The 24,624-nt window shown below is 48.3% G+C and overlaps 1 protein-coding gene across 3 annotated transcripts; it reads left to right on the top strand.

Annotated features, from left to right (window-relative positions):
* Positions 1–9,175: 9,175 nt before the first annotated feature.
* LOC128347424 (zinc finger BED domain-containing protein 4-like) lies at positions 9,176–23,712 on the top strand. Of its 3 annotated transcripts, none has more exons than XM_053302038.1 (4): positions 9,176–9,248; positions 14,496–15,127; positions 16,407–16,530; positions 20,369–23,712. In XM_053302038.1, exons 2-4 carry the CDS (start codon positions 14,708–14,710, stop codon positions 23,113–23,115), a joined length of 3,291 nt encoding a protein of 1,096 aa, XP_053158013.1. In that variant the 5' UTR covers positions 9,176–9,248; positions 14,496–14,707; the 3' UTR covers positions 23,116–23,712. The 3 variants fall into 3 exon arrangements, with proteins under 3 accessions (XP_053158013.1, XP_053158012.1, XP_053158014.1); XM_053302037.1 differs by lacking the exon at positions 9,176–9,248 and adding an exon at positions 12,729–13,068; XM_053302039.1 differs by lacking the exon at positions 9,176–9,248 and adding an exon at positions 12,729–13,068 and having other exon boundaries at positions 14,594–15,127.
* Positions 23,713–24,624: the final 912 nt, after the last annotated feature.

Raw genomic sequence — 24,624 nt, forward strand, 5'->3', positions numbered from 1 at the left:
AGCCTTGAGGGACTCCATATAACAGTTCCTGTTTGGAGGAGCAACTGTCACCAAGCTCCACCATCTGGAATATACCCAAGAGATAGGAGCAGAACCACTGCAAAGCAGTACCCCCTATCCCCAACTCCCCTGGGCAATCCAGAAGGATACCATGGTCGATAGTATCAATCACCGCCGAGAGATCCAAAAGAACCAGCTGAGTCACACTCCCTCTGTCGATTCCCTACTAAAGGCCATCCATCAGGCCGACCAAGGTTGTCTCAACCCCATTGCCAGCTCTAAAACCAGTTTGAAATGGGTCCAGGTAATCAGTTTCCTCCAAAACTGCATGGAGCTGGTTGGCCACCTCCCTCTCAATCACCTTGCCCAACCAAGGGAGATTGGAGACTGGCCTGTAACTATCCATCGCAAAAGGGTCCGGGGAAGGCTTCTTAAGAAGCGGTCTAACCATTGCCTCCTGCAAACAAGGAGGCACCCGACCCTCCCTCAGCGATACATTTATTATATTAACCAGGCCACCTCCAACAATCTCCCTACTAGATTTCTAGTTGGAATTGTAACCCCCAAACAGCTGGGGGGCTGAAGTTTAACAAGCCTAGCTAGGAATGTTTGCCAGATTGTAACAAGAGACCTGGAAGCCTTTATTACATATCTTTTGTAGAGAGGCATCCTGTTTATGATATTTTCCTTGTAGCCTAGAAGTGTGAGCTGGCATTGTCTTGAGAAAGAAACCCTCTCTCTTCCCTCCCGCCCTGCCCCCTTTATCCTGTGAAGACATTGGTATGTGGAACCTGCAGTTAGCAAGAGACTGCAACCGGAGCTGGCTTGTTCAGTATTTGGAAACACACCTTTGGGGAACAAAACAAAACTCTGCTTATCTGATGAGAAAACACAGGCCTGCCACATCTTTAAATCTATATGTAAATTATGTCTTTATGACCAGACCTATTGACATATTTGAAATCATTCAGGGCAATTTAGAGTGACCAATAATGGACACATGCTTTGGGGCAGGGACTTTATGACCTGATGAAAGACTCAGAGCTGTATAAAAAGGCTGGCCTTGAGACAGAAGGCAGCCTGCTCTGAGAATCTCTTGTACCTGCTCACCAGGTTTACCAAGCACCCTGCTGGTAAAGCTGCCACAAGACTCAGTTCCATCAGCAGTTCTCCTGCGGAGGGGAACTGGCCTGCATCCTGGTCCTGATCCGAGACTTGCCTACATGTCTGCGGCTAACTTTACACTCTCCAGCTTCAAACTCTAGTGTCTGTCTGTCTGTTTTACAAGCCACTCCAAAGCCTGGTCATATGGCAAGCCTCTGTGTTCCCTTCTCTTTGAGGATTCCAGCCTCCACCTCCACCTGCCTTCCCCTCCTTCCCCTTGCTCGACCTGCCTGAAGCCCCCCCCCATCCATTCCTCCTTTCTCCCTCTTCCCCCACCCCTTTGTGAAGTTGGGAATGCTAAGAATACTTATGCCCGCATATTTTTCCGACAGCTCTTCAATTCATTGTTATGCTTTTATTAGGTAAATAAAAATCCCCTCTTCTATAAAGTCGTGGTCTGTCTTTCTTCATTTCTACAGAATGAGCCTCTGTATAAATGAACTCCAAGAATGCATTTATGCAGTGGTATAATTCATATCTACAATAGTATAAGAATTCATTTATACTAGATTAATCTTCTCTAGCTGGAGACCATAAAACAACCTGGGGCACCATTTTAAAAGTGTGCTTATTTTTGGCATGAACCTTTGTGAGATGAGTTTGGCAAAAGAGGCCCATTCCTCTTGAAATGCCATTCAACCAGACACTGTTCTGTCCCAGCACATGAGCACTCATCCAGCCTTCAGGGTTGTTGTTGTTTTTTAGTGGTCCAGGGCTGCAGCACTCTTATCCACAGGCCTCCCAGCCTCACACACTGTAAACCTTTCATTTGGTGAGGCACGTCTTTTTGGTCTTGTGGATAGAACACATTTTATTTTCTTAAGTAAGGGGCATAAACACTGACTAGATAGGCAATTCTCTCTCTGTTGTAAGGAAACAAGATAAATGCATAATTCCGCCATAGGGAAAAGTGACTACTTCTATGTTCTATACAGAAGAACAGGCCTTGCTGAAGGAGAACCAGCATGGCTGCTGCAAGGGCAAATCTTGCCTGACTAACCTTTTGGAGTTCTTTGAGAGTGTCAACAGGATAAAGGTGATCCGGTCAACACAGTATACTTGGACTTCCAAAAAGCGTACTTGGCCTCCCACCAAAGGTTCTTGGCATGGATTCAGACAGTCACAAACAAGTCGGTGACTGACTTTGCAGGTAGGTTCTGATCTGCATTAGGTGTGAGCCTGCCTAGAGAAAAAGAATAAGATAAAAATAGCTCCCTGTCACCAATGGTCTTATAGTTGGGCGGGGTGGCGGGAGCACCGCATGTAACCAATGTGCAGCACTTTACACTTGCTTACATTGAACCGCGTTTGCCATTTTGTTGCCCAATCCCCCAGTTTGGAGAGATCTTTTTGAAGTTCCTCACAATCTGTTGTGGATTTCACTACCCTAAATAGTTTAGTGTCACCTGCAAATTTGGCCAGGCCACATTGCTGCTTACCCTGTCTGCTTTTGGCTGACCTCTGCTTACCTCTGTCTGCTTTTGGCATAACCCAGGGTTCCTCAAACTTGGGTCCCCAAATATTGTTGGACTACAACTCCCATTATTCCCAGGCTCCATGTTCAGGGATTAACCCTTCCTTTGAAAATCAGTTCAAGGATAGGATAATATGTTCTCCCCACTTCTGTCAGTGTTATCCCTAGACGTCAATGTAAGTGACAACTCCTCACAATGCTACTTTGGGGCTTCTAGGGTTATCACACAAGGGATAAAAACTGAACAGAAGTATGCTTCAGTGGGAAGATGGCAGGAGTAGAGAATGTTCCTCAGGCCAACAACTTCCAAGCATGTTTTGCCCCTAGCTGGGGGTCAGGACTGTAGAGAAGGGCCCACCACTGCGTAAGGCAGATAGTTAACATGCACACTGCTTTGGGCTCCTTGGAGGAAGAGTGGCAGATAAATGTAATTAAAAACAACAACAGCAGCAAGACCCAGATCTAACAGTAAATTCTTCCTAATGTCTACCCTAAACATGCTTCCTTTGCGATTTCAACTACCTTTACTCCTATTAAGAATCTATTATATTAATTCTCGTAGACATGCCTCTGTGGGGATGCGTCCCGGCAACCCAGCGGATTGGCTGGGCGGCGGTTGGCCACTTAGGGAAGTGGCCGTTTGGGGAGGAAAGGAAAGGAAGGAAAGTGGGCAAGTGGAGAGGAGAACTGAACGGACTGGGGCAGAAGGGAGGGGGGAAGCTGAGGGGAGAGAAAGCGGGGGAGCCTGGCTGGGCAGAGACAAACAGTTGGCCACTTCGGAAGATGCTCTCTAGAGGGAGGGCTGCAGGAAGGAGCTGGCTGAACGCTTGGCGGCCCGACACCAGGGACTGGAGGAAGGAGGATGTGGCAACGGCCAGGAGGGAAAACACAAGCAGGCTAAAAAGCGGAGGTGGGGGTGGGGGTGGGGCAGCACGAATGAGAGAGAGAAAAAGAGAGAGAAAGAGGTGGAAACGGAGGAGGGAGCAAGCTGGGGCAGAAGGATTGGGGGGGAGGGGAGTAGGAGAATTGGCCAGCCCACGCTGGCGGGCCTGGCCTGGCGACCTGTGGTGGCCGCAGACTCTAGCGATTGAGAGAAGTAGGTGGCGGGGGAAACAGAGTGAGCGAGAGAGGCGCGCGGGGGGGAGAGACAGAGCGAGTGAGAGAGGTGTGCGGGGGGAGAGACAGAGAGCAAGAGAGGTGCGGGGAGGGGGAGACAGAGCAAGCGAAAGAGGCGCACGGGGGGAGAGAGACAGAGCAAGCGAGAGAGTCGCGGGGGGGAGAGAGAGCGCGAGCGAGAGAGGCCCGTGGGGGAGAGCGAGCGAGAGAGAGAGAGGCGCATGGGGGAGAGAGAGCACGAGCGAGAGCGAGAGAGGCGCGGGGGAGAGCGAGCGAGCGAGAGAGGCATGCGGGGGAGAGAGCACGAGCGAGAGAGGCATGCGGGGGGAGAGACAGAGAGCGAGAGAGGCATGCAGGGGGAGAGACAGAGAGTGAGAGAGGCATGGGGGAGAGACAGAGCAAGCGAGAGAGGCGCGCGGGGAAGGGAAGATAGAGCGAGCGAAAGAGGCGCGCGGGGAGGGAGAGAGACAGAGCGAGCGAGGCGCGGGGGAGACAGCGCAAGCGAGAGAGGCGTGTGGGGAGCGACAGCACGAGCGAGAGAGGCGCGGGGGGAGAGACAGCATGAACGAGAGAGGCGCGCGGGGAGCGACAGCACGAGCAAGAGAGGCGCGGGTGGAGAGAGACAGAGCAAGCGAGAGAGGTGGTGTGAGGGGGGGCAGAGCGAGCAAGAGAGCTGTTGTGGGGGGGACAGAGCGAGTGAGAGAGCTGTGGGAGGACCAGCCAAACAAATTATCCCAACTAACCCCCAAAAGGAAGTTAACTACCACACAGATGCTCTGAGCAGGTTCAGCTAGTATTTATATAGTGCTTCTTGACATAAGTTCTGAAAGCAATTTACATAGAACGAGCTAAACTGGCACAGAGCATCTGCACCCCTAGTCCTCCCTGTGTCTTCTCCCCCCCCCCCTCAGCCCCAGTCTGTCCTCCTCCTCCCAGTCTGCTTTCCATTCCCTCCCCACCAGCTGGCCTGGCCGGCACCAGGTGCTTTTCTTCCCCACCCGCAGGCCCGGCTGACCCTTTCCCTCACTGCCTGGTGGTGGCACTTTTCTTCGCTACCGGCAAAACCATGGCTATTTGGCAGCTGCTCGCAAACTCTCGCAAGATCTGCCACGCATGGGATTAGCCACGGGTATGCCTTAGAGAATTAAATATATAGATAGATAATAAACAATTAATAAGATGGCTCTCTGTCCCCAAAGGACTCACAATCTAAAGAGAAAACTAAGGGAGACACCAGCAACAGCCTCTGGAGGGATGCTGTGCTTAGGCTGGATAGGGACAGTTGCTCTCTCCCTGCTAAATATAAGAGAATCATCCTTTTAAGAAATGCCTCTCTGCTCAGTGAATAGTGGTTTCAACTAACTGGTTCTAATCCTGCTGACAGAAGCCGCAGAGAACAAGCCCACTCCTCCTCTAGGACAGCCCTTCAGATATCCGAAGAAGACAGCTATCATCCTGTCTCTCCTCAGTCTCCTCTTCTCCAGGCTAAATATACTAGGGATGTGAGAAACGTTTTGGATACAAAACATTTTGTACCCAAAACAGCCTGTTTCGGGTGTTTTGTAGACAAAACAAAACACCCATTTTCCAGATCCAAAAGTTTTGTATACAGAACAAAACGTCCCTGTTTCGGCTACAAAATGTTTTGTTGTTTCGGACCTCCATTTTGTGGTGATCTCTGAGTCAGTCTCCATTTTGTGTTTGACATCTCTTTGAATTTCCCACCCTTCCAGTCTTCTGATCAGTGACCTAAATCATGGGCTGACCTGCTGACAATTCCCTCCTTGTTCCCCAATGGCTCTTTTGCTTCTTGCCACTCTGTACTGACCCCACATTGGCCAGGGGAAGGGTTGCTAATCCATGGGGTGCTGGGTTCTGTTGTTTCTGTGGTTTTCTGTGTGTAGATTCTCTGGTAGCATATGAGAGTGGATTCTTGTTTTTCACTGAAAATCTCATATACTACCAGAGAATCTACAATGAACACCTCAGAAACACAAAACCCAGTACCCCAAGGGCTTGTGGGTATGGAGGTGGTTGGCACCCTATGTGCACTACACAACCCCTCACTCTGGGAAACCCCAGTGCCCCCCAAGTGGAATTATGGGGCTGCTGAAACCTCCATTATTCCCTATGGGAGAAATCTTAAAAGACATGAAAACTTCAACAATTCACAAAAGATCAGCCCTTTGCCCAATGGAGAGGAGAACTGGTCTTGTGGTTGAGCATGACTTGTCTCCATAGCTAAGCAGGATCTGCCCTGGTTGCATATGAATGGGACACTTGATGTGTGAGCACTGCAAGATATTCCCCTCAGGGGATGAAGCCACTCTGGGAAGAGCAGAAGGTTTCAAGTTCCCTCCCTGGCTTCTCCAAGATAGGGCTGAGAGAGATTCCTGCCTGCAACCTTGGAGAAGCCGCTGCCAGTCTGTGAAGACAATACTGAGCTAGATAGACCAATGGTCTGACTCAGTATATGGCAGTTTCCTATGTTTCTAATTCTTTTGAGATAATTCTGGAAGTTTCCTTGCCCCCATTGGGCACTACCACCCACCACACTCTGCTCTGGGTCATCCCTTTCCCCTTGATTTGAAGCGATACATTTGCTGGAATCCCCATTATTCCCTATGGGGAAATTCTTAAAGATGTGTAAACTTAAAAAATTCACAAAAAAACAGCCCTTTGCCTAATTCCTTTGAAATTTGGGTGGTAGCTTCCACCCATTGTACACTACCACCACTACCCACTCTTTTTGCCCTAGGACACTTTTTAAAAATCCAAATCGATTCGGATTCAGATTCTGAAAATTCGGCTACAAAACAAAACAGGGCTGATTCAGATTCAGAAAATTTGGGTACAAAACAAAATGGGGGTGTTTCGATTCAGATACAAAACAAGAAAATTCCAAAATGCACACCCCTAAAATATAACCAGCTGCTTCAACCATCCCTTAAAGGATGGTTTTCAAACTCCCCCACCCCAGCTTTGTCGCCCTCCTCTAAACCTGTTCCAACTTATCAACCGCGTTCTTTTAATGTGGGCCCCAGAACTGTACACATGAGGTCTGGCAAGTACAAAACAGAGCAAAATAAATAATTCTCCTGCTCTGAACATGATGCTTAATGAGGCCCAAGGTTGTTAATGCTGTTAATGAGGCCCAAGATTTCATTCGACTTTTTTTTAGCAGACACATCACACTGTTTTGGCATGGAGAAGAAAAGGGATTATGTGGCAGAATTGGGGCTAGATAAAGGGAAGCCAGAAGGGAGAGTATCTTCATGTGTCTATGCCCATGTGACTATGCTGGGGAAAGCTGTACCTGTTGAATTTCCACCTCACGTGGCTAAAGTTGCTGGAGTCCTAGTTGGGGCTGGAGATGGTTACAACTCTGCTTGATAGATAATTCTAATTAGCTACCACTCCAGGGGAATCTAGGAGGGAGAGCAGACAGATTCACTTTACTGGGGTGAATCTGGAGTGAAACCTTCAGTGTATACACAAACACCCTTACTCTCCATGTTCTGATTTCTCTCTCTCCTGCAGGCAGGGCAAGGCAAGGGGCTCATATTCTATAGCAATTTTCTGAGATTCCATTTCAGGGTTAAAGCAATTGATTTGGCATTCCTAAAGAGGCAAATGGTGTTAGGGATCTGGATCCCAGATCTGACAGTGCACCGCCCCCACCCACCCCCAGTTTGGTTTACACCCCTACTGGAATGTTTGGCCTGATTTACATCTGAAAGTAAGGAAAGAGTCCAGGAATATGCAGTGTTTTAGCACTGGAGCTTAGAATAATCTAGGAAGCCATAAAGAAGGAAAAGCATGGCAAATGCAGTTTACTACCTGGAGAGTCCAATACAGACTTGCTGATGATCCAGCGTGGTGTAGGAGCCAGCGTGGTGTAGTGGTTAGAGTGCTGGACTAGGACTGGGGAGACCCGAGTTCAAATCTCCATTCAGCCATGAGACTTGCTGGGTGACTCTGGGCCAGTCACTTCTCTCTCAGCCTAACCTACTTCACAGGGTTGTTGTAAAAGAGAAACTCAAGTATGTAGTACACCGCTCTGGGCTCCTTGGAGGAAGAGCGGGATATAAAATGTAATAATAAAAATGTAATAATAATAAAATCAGGCTGACTGCAGGGTTCATTCCCAACAGCTTGAGACTTCCCTCAGATGCTGTCTCCATTGCTCAGACCCCTCCAGAGCAAGTCGGCAACACTTCCCACATTCCTGCATTCAAGTATCTAAATGTCCCAGTTTCTTCTTGGATCTATTCGATTGTCCCAGGGAGATTGGCTCTTTGGTCAGCCTCTCCCTATGGTGCATAGGTTTTCTAGCACTTTCTGGAAGTTCTTTTTGTCCATACCTGCCCTCTTTGTTTCCTTACTGGATTGCCCATTAACCATGATGGCTAAACCAATAATCCCTTCTTAGGAGATAACTGCCCAACTGTTATTAAGAGAGGAGAGCTGGTCTTGTGGTAGCAAGCATGACTTGTCCCCTCAGCTAAGCAGGGTCTGCCTTGATTGCATATGAATGGGAGACTTGATGTGTGAGCACTGGAAGATATTCCCCTCAGGGGATGGAGCCATTCTGCGAAGAGTATCTAAAGGTTTCAAGTCCCCTCCCTGGCTTCTCCAAGATAGGACAAGATTTTTTTTTTTAATTTTTTTTTTAATAGGACAAGATTTTTTTTTATTGAACCAACAAACTACCAAAGCATACAGTACATTGCCAGAGCACAACTATATACAAAGTGGTTGTTTGTACATGATATATCTACAAAGATAAACACACAAGGATTTGGAAACCCACAAGGTTATGAAGTATATGCAAGTATATGCATATTTTCCAAGATAGGGCTGCGAGAGATTCCTGCCTGCAACCTTGGAGAAGCCGCTGCCAGTCTGTGTAGACAATACAGAGCTAGATGAATATTTGGTCTGTGACCGTAAATAAACAAACTGAACTGAACTGAACTGAGCTGGATGAACCTAGGGTATGAATCAGTAGAAAGCAGCTTCCTATGTTCCTAACGCCAGTATTTTGTATTTTTTGTCATCAAGATAAGCCTGTTTTCTGTCTGGTGTGGCGACTAGAGATGTGCCTGAACTGGCTGTGGCAGCTGTGGGTGGGGTGGTGATCACCCGGAAAAGCGGTGGAGGAGCAAGTAAGGACCTGCTTCCCTGTTTTTAAAAGAACCAATCCACGCCTTGCCGAACTGGTTCGGATGCAGCTGGCCAAGCCGGTTTGGCGCTTTCCTAGGGAGGCGCTGAACCAGTTCGGACTCATCCCCACTGGCAACTTGTAATCCTTTCCTTTCTGTTCTCTGACACAAGAAACATATTGAAGTGTTTAGTGACTCGCATGAGCACTAAGCACATTCCTTCGAAGCTATCAAAACGGGACTTCCAAGCCCCACTCTCTCTTATCCTGGCAGCACACAGCATTTTTGTTCTACTGAGGACCCGGCTTCCGTACATCTCACCTGGATAGGTAACTATGATTTTTCTTAATTTCCCTTCCCATCACAAGTATGCTTGAAAGTATATGAATGTGTGTGTCTAAATTTTTAAGGTTTCAACCAGCCCAGGCCTAGATCCATCTCACTAGAATAGTGGGAAAGAGATCTATCTTTGTCCCATGGGGAGGGCAGCTGAGGGGAGGGCAGCTAGCTTCTCCCCAGGACAAAGTGGGAGTCTCTGATCCCAAAGGTTGGGCCTCAGAAGGCAGGGGTTTTTAAGCTGTTACAGTACCCAACCATAGGTAAATTCCAACCAAAGCCCCCTGAGAAGAGTTTCCTTCTGGTTTCTTTTCCAGTCTTAGCCATGTCAGTCTTCAGAACCCATCCACAGTGGGATCCAGCAGTTTAACCCACCTCAATTCTGCTCCAGCCACCCATTTCCCAGATGGTCCCCCCCTCCCCTGGCAACAGCCACCTTCGCAGATCTTGCTTTCAGAACATAATGCTTCCCCTCCATTCACACAGCCTCACCCGAGAACAGCTCAGCAGTCCTCCAGTGGTCTAGTTCTATTTCTCCCCAGTCTTTCCTTGTTCGTCTAACACTGCTCAACTTCGGCCCCTCCTGCAGATGTTGGCCTACAATTCCCACAGTCCCTGGTTATTGGCCACTGTGGCTGGGGATTATTATTTATTTATTTGTTACATTTATCTACCGCCCCATCCAAATGGCTCTGGGCTGTGGGAGTTGATTATGGAACTTGTAGTCCGAAAACAGCTGGGGGGCCTAAGTTGAGCAGGCCTGGTCTAACAGGTCTGCCCCCCCACCGCAACCTCTCATTGCTTCCTTAATTGGCCAAGTCTATCTGCTTCTCTTTCTTTTTCTGCTCCCTGGGTCCTGGTTGTAACCTCCGTGCTTGCAATCTCTCTCTCTCTTCTCCCTCTCCCCCCCTTTCCTCATTGCTTTACTTGTTTGTTCTTCATAGGAGTTAATGCCTTAGCAGCTTAATTCATTGATTAGCATTGTCTAGTCAATTGCTGAGCTTCTGCTCAATTACTCTGCTTCATTTCGCCCCCTCTACACTGAGTGCTCTTTATTTCCCTTGTTTCTTCTCTGACACTGATTGCTCTTCGGCCTTGATTGCTTCTCCCCACCTTTTCCCTTTTGCTTTTGTCCTCCAACTCTAATACGAATTAGCCTTGATTAGGAATTAACTTTGATTAGGAGAAGAACTCTGACCCTGCCTCCTCTACCTATCTTCAGCCTGTCCCTTAGCTAACTAGGGATGTACTCCCCCTCCCTTTCCATGAAAGCCTCTTTTTTCTCTGTCTCTCTGCCCCCTTTTAATCTGCTAGATTTCCTTGGCCTCTGACTCTGTCACTTAATCCTTGTCATTGTCCCTTCCTCTCTGACACTTTTTTGCACCTAATCCGTGACACTGTTTCTTTGCTTCCATAGTTAATCATTTTTCAAAGGTTGAGTTATATTCATCTGCAGTTATTATGGTCTCTTGCTTTCTGGGTTGGGGTGAGGGTTCACCTCACCCACTTTCCCCCTGATCCCTTCTCTGACACTGATTATTCTCGAGCCCTGGTTACTACCCTTAATCTTATTTCTTTGCTTCGTTCTTCCTCTGTCCTCTATAAGATTTAGTCTTGGTTAGTGATTTAGATACTTTGACTTAGTTTTGTTAGCTGATTGCTTAGCTGTTTATTCATTACCTAGGTAGTTACATACATATTAGATAATTCGCTCGTTATACAACAAAGGTTTATTTTTAGTGCCTAGACACCGTTACCATCTAGTGTGTCTTATGTGATGTGAGAACACTCACGTGTATTCTTAAATGTCATGCCTCTTCATTATAATCAATAAAATATATCTTTATTTGGACCTTTAAATCTGTGGCTGACTTTTCTCCTGGGGACTGCTTAACCAAGCCTTGTGATCCAAATATAGGGGTACCAGGTTACCCCAACTTTAAAATGGGAAGGTAGGGCTGTGACTTTTGACAGTCTGTTCCTGTCCCACCCCCTTCCTTGCAAGGCCAGTTGAAGGGATTTGGGGGCCTACTGCAAAATAAGGCTTGTGGGGCCCCTCTCTTTTTTTGGCAGCACTGCAGGCACCACCAAAATTTATATGTTTTTGTGTCAATAACTATACACGAGTCCATTTTAAAGGTGAACCTCAAAGCCACAGGATAGGAAATGTATTATTTGTGTCTGGGGGAGGTGTTTTCTTATAACGTTGTAACTTATTCCAGTGCAAAAAAGCATGTTAAGGTACTACACAATTTAGTTGTTTTTGCATTATGAAAGACAGTAAGCAAGTATGCCCCTATTTTCAGCAGTGCAGTGCTGGAAGGTATTGAACACAGGAAGCTGTCTTCCTCTGTTTTGGGGATTCCTATGTATTGGCAAGTTTGGTGATTTCTATCTTCTAACAATAACAAAGGGCTATTGAAGCAGGGGCAAATTCGCAGAAACCCAGCACTAAGAGCTGTAACATGGATCGCACCATTCCAAGCTAGGGTAGGGTTGCATATTTGAACATCCTCCCCCACCCAACACAAACCCAATTACAAACAAATAGAAAGATACCATGTCACAAAGAATGCTGGGTTGAACTCTTCTCCCTGACATGCTACTTTTCTGTTAATATTCTGATACGAGGGCACATTTAAGTAGTGCAGTCCATGAAAAGGTTTGCCTCTTAATTCTGCTGTATGAACATGAAGTAAATGTGGTCATCCTTTTCTGTGCCTCAGGCAGTAGTTTGAGCCGTGAGTTGCTCAAGAAACTTTGAGCAAAGTTTCTTGAGCCTCAGGCACCAAGGTTTCTTGAGCTTCTTAAAAACGTGGGGTCTGTAAAGGGATACAGTATTCCGAATGAGGCCTGGCCAACTCAGAATAGAGTGGAATTATATTGCTTCTTCTTATGATCTGGAGTCTGACACTATGCTTCTGTTAATGCAGCCTAAGATCGCATTTGCCTTTTTAGCAGCTGCATCACACTGCTGGCTCATATTCACCTCTTCCATTTAAGATGCCTAGGCACGGCTGTCGGGGTGAGTGTGTCTATGGGGGCTGCTTGCTGCCCCGGGGGTGGAGAAAAAGAGCCCCTCCCCATTTTGGTGCTGCTACCAAAAAAAAAGGAGAAAGCTCCCACACCCCCGCCGAAGCGGAAGCATCCCTTTTGGGCTGGTTGCCGCTGCTACGCTTCTTCTTTCCCCCGCTCCCGCCCCCAGGGGCGAAATGGGGGCGGAGGGGGGGAAGCTCCAGCCTCCGGAGCCATTTGACCCCGGACGGGCTTCAATTCACAAAGCGCCCCTCCGAGGCTTTCCCCTCCTGGTTCTAAGGGCCGCCCAGTCCCCGCCCCCCCCCCCCGCGCCTGAACTTAGGAGTGCGGCTCACTCCAAACAGCTGCACCCCCTCCCCCACTGAAATCCTGCCTATTGGCCCATGCGCGTCACGTGGGCCTCCGCCTTCTTCTTGCCGCTTAGGGTGTTGGGAGAGGAAGCTAAGCGCGCCTTTCCTTGAATTGCTGATCATTATTGGAAGGGGAGGGGGCGTGCATCGCTGGCCCGGCTGCCAGCCTGCTTGTGGGGGGAGCAGGCAGTGCAACAGCCAGCCTGGGGGGGTGAGTGGAGCGTGAGCTGCCAAGTGGAGGAGAAAGGCTGCCTGCCTGCTTGCTGCTGCTGCTGCTTTTGGTGGCCGGGACTGGACGGCCAATGCCCCCTTCCTGGCTTCTGTGGCTGCTGCCCTGTTTTGCTTCTGTCCCCCCTCTAAGCTACCACAAGTTCCTGCTGCTTGTTTCTCTGCCCCTGAGGAAGGAAACTCCCCTGCAGAGTAATAGGTAGGCCTATGGGGAATGGGTGTGTGTGTGTGTGTGTGATGGTTAAAGAAAGTATCAGTTGCCTGCAACTTCCGCAGTTTCCTAGAACTTAAAAGGGGAGGGGGGTGGATTCAAATCTTCAGGGGCTGTGAGATCCAATCTGATGCCCCCTTGCCTCCCCATTGAGCTGCTGCCACCAAGTCAGTGTAGAGCAGACAAGGCTGGTCTAGGTGGACCAGTGGTCTGACTCTGTAGAAGGCAGCTTCCTATGGTCTCTCCCATCTCATAGACAAGGCAGGAGAATTGCAAGAAACGAAGACCTACTTTGCTAGACTCAGTGTTATATATACACATACTTTGAAGCTGCATCCAGGCAAAAGAGTTTCAGCCACAAAATGGCTGAAATCCCACACAGGTCAATTAGCATGCCATTTAATTTGTAAACATGTCCAACTGGTTTTACCACTAGTTAGCGCTTCTACTTGCTATAATCGCAGAGTGCAGTAGCAGTAGTTTGTTTTTGCTCACTGACCAGAAAAATAAAGGTAAAATGTGCCTTCAAATCAGTTTTGACTCCTGGCGTCCACAGAGCCCTGTGGTTTTTCTTTTGGTAGAATACCAAATACAAGGTAGAACACAAGGGGGGGCAGTTACCATTGTCTCCTGCGCAATATGAGATGATGTCTTTCAGCATCTTCCTATATTGCTGCTGCCTGATATAGGTGTTTCCCATAGTCTGGGAAACATACCAGTGGGGCTTTGAACCGGCAACCTTCTGCTTATTAGTCAAGCATTTCCCCACTGCACCGCTTAAGGTGATGACTAAAAAAATACAGATACATAAAATTCATAAAAACATTAGAAAGAAAAAACTCAACTCAGATTATAACTATCTTCAGTAGATAGTAGTATTCAACCATTCGTCTACATAACATGGTCTTAAGAATTCTACTAGCAATTAAGCTAAACTTGGCGACTACAGAAGAAATCTTGTCGTCATGGTCTGATAAAAGATGATATATATAAAAACCATCAGAACAGATTTGATAAATATGGTGTAACATATGCACTGTGAATGCCCCTGTAAAAGCTACAGTATAATAATCACAGAGTGAAAGGTTCCTGGGAGATAATTCAGCCCAATCCCGCCCCCAAGGGCAACTCCAAAGGACTGAGTGGATTTCCTTTGCAACTGAATTGCCAACTTCTTAGCAGTTTCTGCTCCTGTGCATCAGCAACCTGATCTGTGAATATTAACAAATTATTGTGTTTATCCATTGTGACTAGTTGCAATTAATGAACATGTTCTCCATTAATTTTGTCCAATCTCCTTTTAATGCCATCTAGGCTAGTAGCTATAGTCACATCTTGTGAAAGCAGAATTGATAAATTAGTAATATGTTACATGTGCAAGTCCTTCATTTTGTCTGTCCTGCGTCTCTTGCCAGTCATTTTCATTGGATGAACCTGTTCTAATATGAAGGAAGGAGCAGAAAAAAACTCTTTACTTCTATAAGCCACAGACATGTCTTCTCTTCACTTAAAGAACAGTGCCTTGGCTTCGTAGGACTTTGTAGCCCCACCAATTACAGCCGTTTCTGCCTTAAACATCTGTTAGGAGAACAAGGGGACCCCACTGGAGGCTGCCTTGGAGTGAGCAATGGAGATGGAAAAACAAGACTCGGCTGGCTGTGAAGCAAGAAGGGGCCTTCATGTCATCCAGGCTGGGAGCAAAGGGGAATTCTGGGGGAAAGCTGTGCAGACGATCCTGAGTGAGGACCCCATCAGCTCAGAGGCACAGCGTCGGCATTTGTGGCAGTTCTGCAACCAGGAGGCTGAGGGGCCTCAAGAGGTTTGCAACAGACTTCGTGATCTTTGCCATCAGTGGCTGAAGCCAGAGCGGCATGTAAAAACTCCGATTCCAGACATGGTGATTCTGGAGCAGTTCCTAACTATCTTGCCTCCGGAAATCGAGAACTGGGTCAGAGAATGTGGACCACAAACTTGTTCCCAGGCAGTGGCCCTAGCAGAAGTTTTCCTGTTGAATCAAGCAGAGGACAAGAACCAAGAAGAGCAGCAAGTGAGTATGTCTTATCCTGGTAGCTTCAACAGGCTGAGAATTATTTTATTTATTTATTATTAAAACTTTTATACCGCCCTTCCAAAAGGCTCAGGCTTTACATTAAAACACCATTAAAATCAGTTAATAATTAAAACAAAAATTATAAAGCATAAAAACAATGATTAACAATTAAAAACATCATAAAACAACAATTAAATAATCAGAGCAATTTAAAAACAAGTTTTGAGAAGCTGAGCTCTTGAATCCTTTTCCTTGTCTGGGATTTTCACTGCTGTTCAGGTGCAGGTGAATATGAATATGAACAGCAACATCCTAGAATTCCTTCCTTTTTGCCAAATTTTTCTGGAAATTGCTCAAGGAGTGCATGTCCCAACTCCAGCCCCACCCAAGCCTTTCCTTGTATATTTTGGAAACGTACTATTTCCGAAAGTTTTGACATTTGGGATCCCAGCCGGAGTGCTTGTGGGAAACTTGGAGGTACTAGCAGACTCAGGGTGACCTGCAGATATGTTGATGTTTAAAAAATCTGAAGAAAAGAAAACCCAAGGGGGCAACCTCCCCCAAAACTGCCCCAATATAATTCAATGGAGTGGAATGTTTGTGAGCAAACAGGTAGGCAAAGATATTGCATCTCTATGGCATAGGGCAGGGAGGAGGGCTCAAACAAAAAGTAGGAAAGGGGGTTGTAAAGGAGCTGGGACTGAGCACCAGTCTTCCCTCCATCCCTGCACCCTCACAAAAATACCCAGAACACAGGAAAGAAAAAACATTGCATTTGAAATAAGACCTAAGTCACAGCAGGCACTCCTGTCTTTATTGCTCATTTTTTAATGCCATGCTCAGCCACAGGCTCAGGGAACACTTGCACACCAGGGACATGGTGCAATATCTGTCCTTGTATACACGAATAGCAAATTAATATATGGGGGTCAAGTGTAATTGTATAGGGGGTCAAGTATCAGCTGGAAAGCAAAACAAGGCAACCACTAAATAAGTAGTAGTTTCTACATATTTGGGTTCCCTAGGTACGCAGAAAGATACATTTGTAAATCAAAAGGAAAGGAAAGTGGCGGCGGGGGCAATGTAGGCTGATGAGTATTGTAAGTGGCCCCCCTGAGCTGAGGGAGGAGGAGAGAATTGGCCTACTTGAGTCTTTGACACTATAGCATGTCCTGCAGATGAGCCTTAGGGTTGGAGTGATACAACATTTTATTGCACATCCCACTTATTCTCTCTTGAATCCTTTTCCTTGTCTGGGATTCTCACTGCTGTTCAGGTGCAGGTGAAGTCTGAAGTGGCCACTGACCTCCCCGATGCAGAGGAGGCTCCATCGGGCACCAACCAGAGACCACTGTTCAGGTGGATTGTGGAAGAGGGTGATGGAAGTGCCATCCCATGGGGTAAGGAATCGCAGGGCAAACTTCAGCTTGGTAAAACTCAAGCATGCCTGAAATCCTTGGCTTGCTTTGTTGTTATTTGCTTCTCTACAGCCTCTCCCAAAATAGATCAACTGGCGTTGAAACACAGGTTTAGTTGCAACCTGTAAGTAGCCTTTATATTTATGAACTTCTCGTTTGGATGGTTACTTAAAGCAGTGGAGAATATTTCTTCCACATGAGTAACAGGATGTCAGAATGCATATAAAAGAATGACATCTTAAAAGCATAGATCCTCTTTCAGCAGCCTTTATCCCTGTCACAGTGAGTTGAATTGCATTGGAAATCTGTACTAAGTCATCTCTTCTTTGTGGTGGAGTGGAAACAACTTAGATGCAACAGATAATGTGGTGGAGAAATCATTAGGAAACTGGGCAGGATGACATCTTGGGTGCCCCTCCCTAGGCCAGAAAAAATGTGTCTCTCTTGGCTTCTTTCAAAGCTGCCAACTTGGTAGCTTATGAAGGCCATTCATGAAGTTTTACATCCCCCAGGAGAATTACCCCCCCACGTCACCTTAACTACCCTTTTAATTAGGGAAGGGGCCATCATGGCAGAGGATGATGGGAATTGTGGTTGAACAACAACTCCCATCTGGGAGCCTCTGGATCAGAGTAATGCCAAGGGCTGCTTGGGAGGAAAAGGAAGCAAAAATGGTGGTTCCCTCATATTCTGGAGATATAAAATCTGGAAGGGACCTTTTGAGTTTTGAATAGGTGCTGGGGACCACACTTAGTAAACTTACAGATTTTATATTTCCAGAATTTGGGGGTACAGCCATTTTTTGCTTCCTTTGTCCAAGCAGTTCAGTGTGTGTGGTGAAACACACTCACACTTTTCAGAAACTAATCCAAGTTCTTCATAACCTCCCTGCCCACGTGGAGGATAAGCTTTCTGTGTGGTCTTGTGTGATGTTGTTTACTGAACAGAGAAGTTAACGTCTGCCTGACTAAGGAGGCCTTGTATAAGAATGTTTCTGTATGGAACTGGGAACTGTGTAGAGGGAGTCCTCTCTATAGGAGTGATTATTTACTTGGGTTACTAGGCAGCCATTTTGGTTGCTAGAGGAATGGAGGAAAGGCTGAAAGCTTGAAGCAGAAGCGCATTCAAAGAGATGGGGACAGAGGATTGAAAACCCCCTTCTAGGGATGTGCATGCCTCCGAACCGGTCCGGATGGGCACGGGGCGGGGGGGTTGTAGCTTTAAGGGCGGGAGGGTAGTACTTCCCCCCCGCCCCGCCACTCTTCCCACTCCAGCGCTGTGGTTTTTGTAAAAGTTTCTGGGGCGGCAGCGTTCCTCCCTGCCGCCCCTGGCCCCGTTGTTAGCCTTCCAGTGCTCAAGTACGCTACACGCATGCGCCCGTTCCGGCGCGCGTGCGCACTCGCCGCCGCCACGTGTGCGCTCCGTACACGTCGGTGTGTGATGTGTACGGAGCACGTGCGGCGGCGGCGAGTGCGCACGCACGCCGGAACGGGCGCATGCGTGTAGCGTACTTGAGCACTGGAAGGCTAACGACTGGGCCAGGGGCGGCAGGGAGGAACGCTGCCGCCCCAGAAACTTTTACAAAAACCACAGCACCGGAGGGGGAAGAGCGGCGGGGGGGGTAGGTACTACCCCCCCCTGCCCTTAAAGCTACAACCCCCCTCTGTGCCGAGCCGCCGGACCGGCTTGGAACTGGACCGGTTCGGAGGCCTCCAGCATGGCCTCCGAACCGGTTCGGGCACATCCCTACCCCCTTCCGAGGACGGGGTAGTTGCCCAACATTCCAAACACTGCCATTGGTCAAAAGGTGGCTGGACAGAATCTTCTCAGGGATTGGTTTAGAGGCCTTGGAAGTTTCACTGGGGAGAGGGCTATATAAAGGGCTGCGAGAGGAAACACTGTCCTGAGGAAGAAGGCTGAAGGCAGAACGACCAAGCCAGAGTTAGAGGAGGCAGGGCAGGCAAAGGGAGCTGATCACTATGGAGGTAGGAGCGGCTGAGGATTGGGACCATGCTGGGACTCGCCTAGGAGAGAGAAGCCTTACCTTCTAAGAAGGCTCACCTAGAAGAGGAAGAGGAGTTATGGCTAGAGTCCAGAGGCCTGGAGAGAGTCCAGATAGAAGGCTTCAAGACCCCTGGAAGCCTTCAGTTGGAGTGTGCAAAGCTATGTGGAATAGGGATGTGCACGGAGCTGCGGACCGGCACTGGGGTGGGGGTTCCTTTAAGGGCAGGGGGAGGGTGTACTTACCCCTCTCGCCGCTTTCCCCCCGCCGGCGTGCATTTTTGTAAGCATTTGGGGCGGCAGGATACCTCCCTGCCGCCCCTTTCCCCTCTCGGCAGCAAAAGGCTTCAGAAAGCTTTTTGCACGCGCACACGCACAAAAGGCTTTCTGAAGCCTTTTACTGCCGAGAGGGGGAAGGGGCAGCAGGGAGGTATCCTGCCGCCCCAAATGCTTACAAAAAAACCGCGCGCCAGTGGGGGAAAAGCGGCAGGAGGGGTAAGTACACCCTCCCCCCGCCCTTAAAGGAACCCCCACCCCAGCGTTCGAACTGTGAACCGCCCCATGATCGGACCAGTCCAGAGGCAAGTTAGCAACCCATGGGGACATACATTTGGGAGGCACAAGCAGCTGCAGGGAGAAGGGGAGATTGGTGAAAATGACCTCTCCTTGCCAGTTTGACATTAGTCTGGATGGCAACCATTGTTCTTAATTGTTTAAAGCATTTAATTTTGAATTTTCAAAAGGGGTTTTATGAGCAAATTACATACAGCAAAGTGAAAGAAAACCAAGAAAACAAAGCATCAATCGAGAACAGTTTACTGAACCAATTGTTTTGAACCAAATTTCATTTAGTGTTTTAGGGGCTTGGTTCCAGTGAAGTTCAAGGCAATCAGAAAACTTTAGGTTTGGGTTCACTTCCAGCTCACTGAAAAAGCCTCTCTGAACTGATTTTTGGGTTTGGGTTCATGTTAATTCTCTGATTATAATGGAGAACAAAATGACATATTTCTTATATCCAAATGTCCATGCAGTCCCAGAATTTATTCAGCATAGTTTACATTGGAAGCTGCCATTTACTTCTGGCTGACAGCATCTCTCCAAGGCGCATGCCTGGGATTTTCAAGCTCTGCTACCAAATTCCAGGGACTAAATCTGGGACGTTCTACATCCCAAGCTTGTGCTTGGCCTCTAAGCTGTGGACCTGCGCCTTTAAAAAATAAATAAAAATAAATATTCCCCTCAAATTAGTATCCTGCCCTTTCTCCAACAAGGTCAGAGCAGCTTGAATGGCATTGTTCAATTTATTTGCACAACAAGACTGTGGGGTAAATAAGGCTGAAAGGTAGTGACTATCCCAAGCCAACCCAGTGAACTTTCTGGCCATCCTGGGAACAAGTCCAACATTCAGTTTATGCAAATCAATAGAGGCTGTTCAATATGTGTCAGGATCTTCTCCTCTATGGCTATCACTCACAGTAGCAGATAATTGGGATTATTATCTCTTTTCAACAAAAAAAAAGTTCAAAGTATTTTACACAGAAAAAGAAATGAGAAAAAGATTCCCTGTCCGTAAAGGACTTGCAGTCTAAAGTGCACGCATGCGCGCAGACACACACGCACACAGACACTCTCTTTAAGCAACAGCCATTGGAAAGACACTGCTGAGGTTGGACAGGGATAGGGACTTTCTCCCTACCAAATATAAGAGAGTCATCACTTTAAAAGTTGCCTCTTTGCTCAGTTGGTGGGATTGTTTCCTGGTCTGAAGCTCTATTTCTTCCTTAGGCATATATCAGGTTTTTTATTTTTATTCCAACAGGTGATGGGTGGAAGAGTGAGACTGAGGAAGAACCACACAGACCATTATTGGAGAGAGCTAACTATAAGGAAGAGAGCCCGCAGAGCAAGACAACTGAAGCAAGAGAGAGATGGGTGGAGGAATCTTCTGCTTCCCAGCGCAACAACTTCCAGGAACTCTTAGTCCAAGAAAAAATAGACAAGGGAAAGGAAAGCAGCAAGTGTCCCATGTGTGGGGAAAGCTTCTGTTGGAAACCAAGCATGAAGAGCCACCTGAAAACTCATATGGGGGAGAGACCTTTTCATTGCCTCGCATGTGGAAATAATTTCAGGGAAGAAGATCTTCCTGTGACAGTAGAAGCGGTGATTGTGTCGGCTGCTACTGGCCCAGCCAGATCAGTCTCACCATCCTCCCCAATCCCCCTTATCAGTTTAACCTCCCATTCTGATATTAAGGAGGAGCAGGAGGAACTGATTTCGCTTCCTGGACCTTCTTGGCCCCAGACCGCGGGCAGTGGTGGTGGTGGTGGCGCCCCCCCGAAGGAACCAGCAGACCCAGTACCACCACCACCTAAACGGAGCCGGACCGGCTCTGATGGCAGCATTGTGTGGGACCACTTTGAGATCTGCCCTGGTGACCCTACACATGCTACCTGTACCCACTGCAGCAAACAGGTCAGCAGGGGGAAGGACCCCAAGCATCTTTCAACGTCAGGGATGCTGAGGCATCTGCATCGGCATCATTCGGAGATCCTTGCTCCTGTTGGCAGTGCTAGGCCTAGTGTGCCTTCAGTTAGCAGCAGCAAGGCTCCTGCTCTCAAGCAGGGGAAGTTGCTAGTGGCGCAGGGGGTGCAGCCAGTGGGCAAGCAGTCTGGTCACCCAGAGCCTCATCTCATCACTCGGGCCATTGCAGAGATGATTGCTTTAGACGACCAGCCATTCCAGGTGGTGGAGAACGTTGGCTTCCGCCGGCTGCTCCTACTGCTTGCCCCCAATTATGAAATCCCCTCTCGCACCACCTTCAGCAGGTGGGTGGTGCCCTCCCTGTACCGGGCATGCAGGGAGGCTGTGTCGGGGCTGCTGCATGCAGCAGCGCCTGACACAAGTGTGCATTTCACTGCTGATCTGTGGACCAGCAGCAGTGGGCTGCATGCCTCTTTCCTGTCCCTCACGGCGCACTGGTGGGGGCAAGAGAGTGAGGGGACGTCTTCTGCTGGAGATGTGGCCAGCCCTTCCCATGGAGCCAAGCACAGGTGCGCTCTGTTGCATATGGAGGTGGTGGACTCTAACCATACGGCAGATGAGCTGTCAGCAGCCATGGATCGCCAGGTGGAGGGATGGCTTTCCGGGCAGCCAAACCTTCACCGAGGGTTCATAGTGACTGACAATGGTCTGAACATAGTGAAGGCAGCTGAGCAGCTTCAGTTTGTGTCCATCCGTTGTGTGGCGCACACTCTGAACCTGGTTGTGCGGGATGCACTTGGCCTTTCTGGGGCTAAGGCCAGGCGAGGCATCCCTGCTGAAGGTGCTGAGCACCAGTCTGCTTCTGCCATGGCTACTCTTGTAGACAGGTGCCGCAGGATTGCAGCTTTCTTCCACCGGAGCAAAAAGGGTAGGCGGAAGCTGAAGGAGAGGCAAGTTGAGCTGGGCCTACCTGAACACCTGATCCCTCAGGATGTTCCGACCCGGTGGAACTCCACCTTTCTCTTGCTCCAGCGCCTGCAGGAGCAAGAGCCGGCCATCCATGGCCTGGCAAAGAGAAATGGCTTGGAAGTGTGTGACCTATCCACCCAGGACTGGGTGCTCGTTTCTGAGGTTGTCTTGACTCTCGAGCCATTCTTTGTTGCCACAAACAGTTTGTGTGCCGAGGCCGCAACGTTGAGCCAGGCTTTGCCCGCGGCTCTTCTCCTCGAGAAGACGATGGGTGAGCTCCAGTCCACGCTGAACACTGAGGAAGCAATCGCCTTGGCAGGTCGGCTGAGGACTGGAGTGGTGGATCGGCTCAGCACACCCTTGGGTGAATCAGCAGCACATGTTTTGTCCTGCCTATGTGACCCCAGAATGAAGGGCAAAGCTGTCACCCCTGACCAGCTGCCCAGGTGGAGGGCCCTCCTGGTTGAAGAGGTTAGGCAAGCCCAAGAGAGGAGGCTGGGGCGCAGCCAGGAGGAGGGTGCTGGAGTGCCTACTGCTAGTGCACAGTCCACCCCTAGCAGCAGCAGCACCACCACCACCTCCGGGTCCAGCAGCATGGTGTCCCTGGCAGGGTCGGCAGAGCCGGTAGTTCCACCTCAACATTCCACTCGGTGGTTCAAACAGAGGTCCCTTGGCGTCTTGCCAGGGTTACAGGAGGAGCCCATGGAGCCCTTTAGCAATGCTGAGCAGAGTGTTCTGCAGTACCTGCAGGAGCCAGTAGCAGACCTGGAGATGGAGCCGATCCAGTTTTGGGCAACGCATCACCAAGTCTGGCCAGACTTGGCCACAGTTGCCAGGCGGTTCCTCTCATGCCCGCCCAGCACTGTCCAGAGCGAGAGGGTGTTCTCCATGGCTGAGGATGTGGTGACACCCCATCGCTCACGCTTGGAGGCTGATTTGGTGGAGCGGCTGGTCTTCCTAAAGGCCAACCTCCCCCTGCTGGGCTATCCAGAGGGAACAATGGGGAAACTCGAAACAGCTCATCGTTCCCCATTGGTAGCTCCTAGGGATACCATAGTGAGTTGTGTGGTAGAGCATGATGGGTGCGACCTATTGCCCAGCCCACAAAAGAAATGAGCAAGTGGGTGATTTTAAACAAATGTTTAACCTTTTCCCAAAACCCACATAGGATGCAAGCCAAGTTTGCATGCAGTGGCTGCCTTCTGGCACTAGACTGATTCCTCTTGGTTTGAGCGGTACCTTAACTGACCTGATTTGGGAATCATCAGGGGACTCTGGCAGCATGCAGCTATGTTTCTGATTAGCATTCAGGCTGATTGGAAAACTACATTTTCTCAGATATGTTACAAAGAGGAGGGCTTCTCAAATGTGGGTCCCTGGGTGGTGTTGGACTACAACTTCTATCATCCTGAGTCTGTGGTCATTGTGGCTGAGGATGATGGGGATTGTAGTCCAACAACATCTGGAGACTCATGTACAGGCACCCCTGTGTTATAAGAGAGTGGACAGGCAGTATCGATTGCAGCAGAACTGTGCTCCATAGTGAGAACTTCACTACTGAGAACGCCCCGAATGGTTATAGTGGCTGATCCAAGCTGCTTTCAGAATGTAACTGATTTTACCTTTTTGCAAAGCTTTGTTGTGTTTTAATTTGTAAACCACCCAGAGTTTTTATATGGAGCAGTATATAAATAAATGCAATAAATACAGCAACTGAAAGAGAGCCTGTAATAAGGGGCAAATGGACAGCTTTTCAGAAGGTCAAACAGCGGGGGAAACCCAATTCTGTATGAGAACAACATTAAAAGCTTGGAAGCTAACTATTGTCCACTCTTGAGTGGCAGCATCTCCTCAGGGTTCCCTGCACAGGACTTACAAACCTTGCTGGCAGGATCCTTTTACTAGAGTTGCTGGGGACTGAATTACCTGCATGCAAAGCACAGCTGTGAAGAACTGACTTTTAGTGACGAAAGGCTTAGTTAACTATGGTCTATGTTCCTTTATGTTGCTTAGTGAGGTAAGCATGGTAACAGTTGCTAGGTACAAGATGGAAATTAGGAAAAAAACCTATCCAAATCTGCCCACTCTCAGACAAACGGACAAATATCTCTCTCATAACACAAGTCCTATTCACATGTTATGTTCAACACATATAAAATCATTGTATGCACAGACAGGTCTATTCAGACCTCACATTTTGTTCAACACATGACTATTATATTTCCTGTTCTGTGCTTTTGAGGGGACCTGTACAAGGTTTACTTCTAAAATGAACTCATGTATAATTATTCACCCAAAAGCATATATGTGTGTACTGACACCATGTGTAATGTCTGAAAGAGAAACTCAAGTATGTAGTACACTGCTCTGGGCTCCTTGGAGGAAGAGCGGGATATAAATGTAATTAATAATAATAATAATGTCTGAACAGAGTTCCTGTATTGGAATATAAGCCATTTTAGGGAGGAAACCAGCTGGAGTTCTTATCACAGTCTTCAGTTACCCTGCCTCTCAGAGTTCTCTCATCATTCCAAACCAGTGAGCAGACCCATCTTGCTTTCTGTGTTTCTCACACTCCCTCCCTCTCATAAAGACAACACAGGTCTCTCTTCCCCACCCTAGCCC

This window comes from Hemicordylus capensis, chromosome 2 (assembly GCF_027244095.1).
Source record: "Hemicordylus capensis ecotype Gifberg chromosome 2, rHemCap1.1.pri, whole genome shotgun sequence".
Lineage (NCBI taxonomy): Eukaryota > Metazoa > Chordata > Lepidosauria > Squamata > Cordylidae > Hemicordylus > Hemicordylus capensis.